The 8,065-nt window shown below is 26.6% G+C and overlaps 2 protein-coding genes across 2 annotated transcripts; both read right to left on the bottom strand.

Annotated features, from left to right (window-relative positions):
• Positions 1-2,263: 2,263 nt before the first annotated feature.
• GCC88 (GRIP and coiled-coil domain containing 88 kDa) lies at positions 2,264-5,478 on the bottom strand. The gene is made up of 7 exons (XM_035096155.1): positions 5,392-5,478; positions 5,204-5,323; positions 4,985-5,140; positions 4,782-4,927; positions 4,153-4,715; positions 3,345-4,092; positions 2,264-3,264 (listed from the first exon to the last, which is right to left on the bottom strand). The coding sequence occupies exons 2-7, from the start codon at positions 5,273-5,275 to the stop codon at positions 3,093-3,095; spliced, it is 1,857 nt and encodes a 618-aa protein (XP_034952046.1). The 5' UTR covers positions 5,276-5,323; positions 5,392-5,478; the 3' UTR covers positions 2,264-3,092.
• Positions 5,478-7,497, bottom strand: Dtd (D-aminoacyl-tRNA deacylase). The gene is made up of 6 exons (XM_035096166.1): positions 7,406-7,497; positions 7,017-7,161; positions 6,795-6,926; positions 6,606-6,696; positions 6,135-6,370; positions 5,478-6,071 (listed from the first exon to the last, which is right to left on the bottom strand). The coding sequence occupies exons 3-6, from the start codon at positions 6,835-6,837 to the stop codon at positions 5,965-5,967; spliced, it is 477 nt and encodes a 158-aa protein (XP_034952057.1). The 5' UTR covers positions 6,838-6,926; positions 7,017-7,161; positions 7,406-7,497; the 3' UTR covers positions 5,478-5,964.
• Between the last annotated feature and the right edge of the window lie 568 nt (positions 7,498-8,065).

Below are 8,065 nucleotides of genomic sequence, written 5' to 3'. Positions count from 1 at the left end.
ATAATCCAGATTTAAAGTTAACGTAGTGAGATACATTGTAAATACGTGGATAATAACATATGTGGTTACATTGTGTAGTAGGTAATTAATGATTATTGAAAGTAGAGTTAAGATAGACTTATTATTACAGATAAATAATATATCTTGTATAAGATAGACTTTGTGCTCGGGATTGTTTAGAGTTCCCATTTTATCTTTCCAAAGTTGGTACTTTTATGAAGTATTTAAACACCTTCATTTGTAAATAATATGTACTATTATCTTTACATAAAAATTAATTATTCATCAAAATGATATTCAATGATAGCAAAAGAAAGACGTTTGTCATCAAATTTTAGATCAATGAATTACAATTATTTACTGTATTTTTAAACATTCATTTATTTTATGTTACATTAATAAATATATTTTTACTCAAATTTTGTTTCAAAGTTAGTTCTTTTTGACTTATGGAAAAAAATTTGATTATTTTACTTTGATTCAGTTGTTTTCTGTAGTGATAAAAAATAATGTCTTAAACTGTGCTTCCTTGATTAAGAAAAGTAATAACAATTTCAGTTTGTTTTTATTTTTCATTATCTTTAGTTAGAATACTGATGCATAAACGTCTTTCGATTTAATCCCGCTCAAATATTGCAACAAAAAACTTTTTACTTACATAATTTAACAATTTTTATGCAGTATTGCAAAAGTTTATTGAAAAACACTTTGGTAATAAATTTTGTATCAATGTCTTTCGTTGATTATCTCTTTTTAAAATTTAACATAATATTTTTTTGTGTGATTTAGTCGCCATACCCAAGTGACTGTGATTTTAGAAAAACAAGAATAAAATTATGTGGGGCGACTATGAAATATAATCAATTTGCTTATTAACGTATATACGTATATTATTGAAATTTTATTTCTTTTTATTTTAGTTAATAATAAAAATTAATTGATTATAATTAAAAATAAATGCAATCATATTAATTGCATCTAAATAATTTTATATCGTTTTTGTTATCATATTTTAATTATCTTTATTAGTTTTATTATGTCTATAATTCTAATTATAATTGTATTATTTTATTATCTCATGTTCAATTTTAAAATATGTTTAAAATTGTTACGTAACTATGCAATTATTTCAATACCATGTTATGGATGAACAAAAACAATGAAAATATTTCTATATTAACTAAAAGAAAATGAAATGTACATATGTATATTAATGCAATTAATTCTATTATGTTTCAATATGCATTTTAAAAGCACAGACGACAAATTGACAATTAATACTGGAATAAATAAATATATATAAAAAATAGATTTAATTCAAGTTTTTAATTTATAAAAGTATTTATATTTATAACAGATTTGAATAAGTGCATTCTAAATATCATTAGAAATAATAATTGTGGTATTTCTAGTAAAAATATCTCATTTATTATCATCTAACAATCTAATTTTTTGTGTACGATTTAGGATTTGTTTTTATTGGTGAGAGTAGTTATATTCAATCATTGTGCATCATATTGTTCATAATTGATAAGAGACGATAATGTATTTTTTATGGAAAACTGTAAAAAAAATACCACTTGAAAATTTTTTTCCTACTCCAAAACAATATATATGCAAAAATATGTACATTATATGACAAACATCTCTATTTTTAACACTTGAATAAAGTAAATTATTTATTCATCTCAGAAAAAAATGATTCCAATTTTGTTTGTTTTTTTTTTTTTTTTAATATATGATATTATTTTTATGCAATTGATAAACAAATCAATTATTATTTTTTAAACATACATTCTGAGGAATAAATCTCAATAATTAAAATCGAATAAAAAAATTATTTTTCTTAATTGTAATTAATTGCTGTTAGTATTTAAATGTGCCATTTAAAAGAAAAACAGTGAAAAATACTTCTGTATTTATATTCCAAGTTTTTAAATATAAAATCGAACATGTATCATATAATCTACCGAATCGATTAAATTATCATTGCGAGAGTAAAATTTGAAATAGCATATTAAAAGAAATAAAAAAAATTATATATAATAAAGTATCGAATTATAGAAAATATCGTGTAATAAACGTTCAACATATTATCATGCCTTATGAAGAGAAGAACTCATTGAAATAAAAAAATTATATATACAAAAAATCATTCTGTTATCATTATAATCACTAATGGAGATTGTTTAAGTAGTAAAATAAAGCAGTAAACAAATTTTCAAGTATAAATATAAAGTAATATTTGAAGGAAAAGTTATTTCCGAAATAAAATGAATAAATTGATAAGGAAAAATTTGTTGAAACTCTTTGAAGAATGGAAAAATATTGAGTATTCAAAGTATTGAATAAATGTTGATAAATAATAAGATAAACAATTGTATTATGTGTTGACAATCGCCAATACTGTCAAGCTCAAACGTGGCTGACATTAGTCGACAAATATGCCTTACAAAAAAGTGCAAGCATTTTATTTTTTAAGTAGATAAAAAAAATCATCATGTGAATTTGATTATACTACATGGATAATAATTTCATTTCACACTAATAAACAATTGATTCAATAAATATTATACGTATTTAAAATTATCATTTTATTCAAGAAAATACAATGATATTTGTAATGACATGAACAATTATTGAATCAAAAATATTGTATGAAAATACTTTGTTTTTCCCCTAAAATTTTATTAATTCATTTTTACATCTAGGCAATATTTATTAAATAATGTCACAAATTATAGAGTTTATTGTACAATTGTTTCAATATTGATATAAATATATTGTGGTATAAAACAGTAAAATTATACCAAATTGTCATAAAAATAACAATAGCTATAATAATACTTACATATGTATTAAAATATCAAAAGTGCACGTTAGTAGAAACATATATTTACAAGAATTGCTTGAGAATATTTTTTCAATGCCAACAAAATATAATTACTCAATGTAAAAATATCGATGTAATAAATTCCATGCACAATGCTATGTTTCTGTTATATCAAGTGAATTCAAATGCATGCTGTAATATCCATTTTTATTCCATCTCAAATAATTGAGGCAGAAATTTTTACTCAAATTGACTAGAATTATTTTATTTTTTGAATTTTATCCATCTCTTCAATATTAAATTGTAATACTGTTGCAATCGCATTTAACATATGACGTTTACTCGATGAATCAGTGCTAGTTAAATAATTTACAAATACATTTTTTAAATACTCTAAATTGGCACCTTCTCGAGATTTACAAGCTTCTAATCTAGAATAAAAGAAAAGGAATCATTTAGTCTCACTGTTCTTTAATTGTCTTATTAATATATCATACTATGTAATACTAACCGAGAAATTTTTGCTTCTAAAGTTTGAATTTCGTCAGCATGACGTTGGGTAATAATCAACAGAGTTTGTTGATTTTCTCTCAATGTATTTTCTAATTCAGTATTTTGTTTTCTCAATCCTGTTACTTGAATTTCGCGTCTTGCTAGTTCTTGAGCATAATGTAACAATGGTGGTGGACTGCTGTCAACTGCGAGCATTGCCGATACAAAGTCTGTGATTGATTCAGAGGATTTTTCCAATTCTACTGATGATTTATCGTAATTGAAAAGTGAATTATCTTTTTTCATTAACATTGCTCGAATAGAAGACTTCAAAGTTCTAATTTCTTGATCTTTTTCTTCCAGAACAGCAAGAGATCTTTCTCGTTGGCGTAATAATTGATGTTCAAGATCAGCTATTTTATTTCGAAGATTACTATCTTTTTGTGAAAGAATCACATCGAATTTCATTTTTTCTTCTTGGAATTGTTTCAACTGTTTTTCTAATTTCTTCTTTAATTCATTTTCTCGATAATTAGCTTCTTTATTCAATGTTTGAATTTTTTCTTCCAAGTTTTTTATCTTAATTAAATTTAACTCATTACTATTTTTTTCTTGTTTATTCTCTAATTGAGATTGATTTTCTAGTAACTTTAATTTTATTACTACTTCTTCTTTATATTGATCAAATTCCTGTTTAAGTAATTCGTATTTTTCTTTGTAATCGTTTTCATCATCAATAAAACAAAGGTCTAAACTTTTTAAAAATTCTGAAATAATATTAATACATCAATTACAAACTTGAAATCCATATTTTATGGTATATTTACCTTTCATATTCACCAAAGTGTTTTTCTGATTGCTCATATTTAACAATCGATGGTACAGTTCTCGTATTTTCGATGCTATTTTATTAGGATCTTGATTAAAATCTAAATCTAAGTGGTCTCTATCTTGATGCAGTTGTAATTCTGACAATTGATCTTTGAGTTTTTGAATTGCATGTTGATCCGTTTGTCTAAGACGTTCATATCCACCAACTATATCTGAAAGTTCTGCTAGTCGTGTTTCTAAACCCACAACCCGAGCTTCATGTACCATTTCTAAAGCTTTTGCTTGTTGTTCAGCTGCTATCACTCTCTTTCGTTCTTCATAAATTACATTTTTATGATGTTTTTTTAATGCTGCGATTTCAGCTTGTAATGACAATAACATTGGTGGTGTTTCTTTAACAGCTGCTTCAGCTTCTTTCAATTTATTATTTACTATTTCAAGCTCAGCTTCGAGTACTTTACTTGTAGTTTTATTATTAGATTGTTTCTTTAATTCTTTCAGTTGATACTCCAATGATTCTTTGGCACGTCTTTCATTTGCTACAAGTTTTTGTAATTCTCTAAAATATAAAATTACTTACATTATTCAATATTTTGATAAAATCATGACTTCTTCAATACATTACTTGATCATAGCTGAATTATCTGCTTGCTCTTTTTCTCTGTCATGACGTTCCATAATAAGTTTGTATTTGATATGTTCTATTTCCGAATTCACACATTGTTGAGTTCGTTTTAATTTATCTGTTAAGTCTTTAATAACTTTTTCACACTAAAAGAAAAAATTATTAAAACATTTCAGAACAATATAAAATTATTCATAGCATACCTCTTCACGTTCTGTTCTTAATTGTCTCCTGTCAGTTTGAAAATGCGCTTCCATACGAGATTTTTCAGCTGATAGAGTAGCTAATGAATTTGTGAGTGTAGTAAGTTGATTTTTTAATTCTTCCACAGTCTCCTCTTTTAGTTCTGATATTTCTTTCTAAAAATTTAGGCATTTACTCATTATTTAATTTTTTATTTACCCATAAGATATTCAACTTACAACTTCTGTCGAGTTTAATTTATCAATCATTCCATTATGCTGAAGTTTTTTCCCATCACGTGAATTCATCATGTTGTAATTGTTTGAAACAATGATACCATATGTGTCAGAATCAATAATCTAATATGACATTCAATGAAATTTAATTAATGTGTTTCTTTATCCATATGATCAATGCATAATATAACCTCTTTCGATTGATAGCACTTGTCGAATATGTTGTAGGTGTATGCGAAAACCTTATATACTAGGCATTTTTTTATTTGTAAAGTTCTGTCGGCTGTACAGCACTCTTAATACAACATTCCGACTAAAACTTGTACTCACTAAGTTTACAAAGTCACATGATGTAATGGATAAAGTGTTTGATATAAAGTTTGGAGTCCCATAACTTAAACACTACAAGGTATGGGGCATTTCTGACAGGGTTTATCTACGGAGACTAGACCTTCACACTTCCTAAATGAATCCTCCGTAAGTCCTTTCATCAAATAAACATGGAAGACAGAGAAAATTTCTATTTGTATAGACTTCTTTGTCTTATCGATAACAAAGTAAGTAATAACATCATCAATATTGATAATTATAAAAAATGTATTTTTTGAAAATGTGTAGATAAACAATTTATGTATCGAAATACATAAAATAAAAATATTCTTTCCGTATCATCGAAATCAATAATTTTAGTTATCAAAAAAGAATTAATCATTTTGAAGTAAATCAGTGTTTCAAGTATAAAAATGTAAAATTTATAAATTTAACTAAATAGGAACAGAAGTAATGTCGTCTTTGGTAGGGGATTCGATTTCTAGAGTTACTGGCCCATTGTTTTCAATAGAAACTTGCATCATAGCTCCAAATTGTCCATCTAAAAGATGGAAATTAGAAGTTATTCTTTTTATATCTATGTAGATTGAATTCTATCAAGTACCTTTTATAAGTTCAGGTTTATATTTTCGTCCAAGTTCGAGAAGGAAATTTTTATAAAATGGTTCAGCTAATGCTGCAGGCATTGCTTTATGGAAATCTAATTTTTTTCCTTTAATAATATGATACAATGTAAATTGGCTAATGCATAATATCTCATAATCTTTATCCATCACACTTGCAGCCCATCTTTTGCCAGTATCATTGTCAAAAATTTTTAAATTTAATATTTTATCAGCGCTAAAAAAAATTTATTTCATGAGCATTAATCACAATTAATAAGGTTTTAAAAAAAAATTTTGTAATAATAACTTTAATACCATTTTCTCAGATTAAATAATTGATTACAATATACTGTAAATAGTCATTTTATACTTTCTTTAGAAGTACTGTCATGCATTGAGTCATTTAAAATTTTTCATTCAATGTAAAATTTATTCATTTCATATATGTAAAATGTTATAATAATACATACATATATTCGGAATCTGCTAAAATATCATCAGTTTTTATTCCGATCAGTACACAAAGTCCATTGCCAATACTGCTAATAATTTCTCCATTTACTACGAGTAAATTTGTTGACCAAATTATTACATAAAAGTCAGTAAAACTAAGTCATAATGTGTTACACATATTAATATTGACAAAAAAAAATATTTACCTGAAACAGATGCTTTAGAAACTCTCTGTATGACCGCTTTCATAATTTATTTTTTGTAATAATTGGTTGATTAATACCGTGAAGTAATTGAAAGAGTTGTCTTCAAATGCTTCGAAATATGTTCTCGTTTCTCTGTGCAAGATATTTTTATTAATTTTACTTGTGTTTATATTTTAAAAAATGACCAAAAATGTCAAAAATATCAAAAAAGGTAATAATTACTATGAAATAATGTCTGGAGTAGTTTAAAAAAATTTTTGTTTTGGTTGTTTACTCATATTCATAATGTATGTAACCAATAAAATCAAAATAATGGTTCATATGCAGTACGCGTTATTAATAGTGACAAAATGCATGTCTGCAACAGCTGAAATAGTGATAAATTAAGGCTGGGCTAAAGTCAAAAAGTTTCCCTAAGTTGACTCCACACCGTCACGGTATGCGGTGGGAGATTGAAGCTCAATGTCAACGGAAATTGAGTGGGTAAAAGGGAATTCGTTCGAAGAATGAGGATTTTCGGGAATACACTAAAAAAAGGGAGCATTACGGCATCAACAAATTAACAAATTGTTGAGTCATTAGTTACAAGCAACATAGAGCAAAAAACATACCTATCCATCTCCATATAAATTACCAGAGAAAAAACTACGACTTCAGGCGATGGCAAGCAAGCTTAATCCCGTTACGTCCTGTTGTTCGTTTCGCCACCAGATGACGCTGAAGCATCGACGCGAAATGCGGGAAATGTTCGAAGAATAATAAGGAGAAGGTGATAATAAGGATGAGTGTAACAAGAAGTTTAAGATTTGGTTGTAAGCTCTATTTGACGGCTGAAATCGGTCTGCTTGTAGAGATTACATCTCCTTTGTTTCAACACTCTTGCATCCCCACTCAATATAATTTGATTCTCACGCTTAGCTCTCTTTATGATTCAGAACTTACCACTTATCAAATCCTACCTCAAAGATCAATTTATCCTAAAACTCGTAGAAACGAAAATTAAGGTACAACCGGAAATGGCCATAATTTTAGCATAAATTATGCTCGAATTATAATTTTGACTATATCGATGGAAAGCTCTTGCTCTCAGGAATCCATTGACATTCTTGTGGTCCACGTATCTTCCATAGATCGTAAGTTATGAGCGAAAAACGAAGCTATGCTCCGATGAAACATGAAAAAATCTTTAAACGCTCATAACTCGAAAACTAAGCGAGATACGGCATTTTTGACGGGGTTATCCTATAGGGGGAGCCCAATTTATTACTCAG

This window comes from Chelonus insularis, unplaced genomic scaffold, assembly GCF_013357705.1.
Source record: "Chelonus insularis isolate UGA/USDA-ARS -01 unplaced genomic scaffold, ASM1335770v1 contig_116_pilon, whole genome shotgun sequence".
NCBI lineage: Eukaryota > Metazoa > Arthropoda > Insecta > Hymenoptera > Braconidae > Chelonus > Chelonus insularis.
Note: the sequence above shows the minus strand (reverse complement) of the source record. Positions and strands in the feature narration are given on the sequence as shown.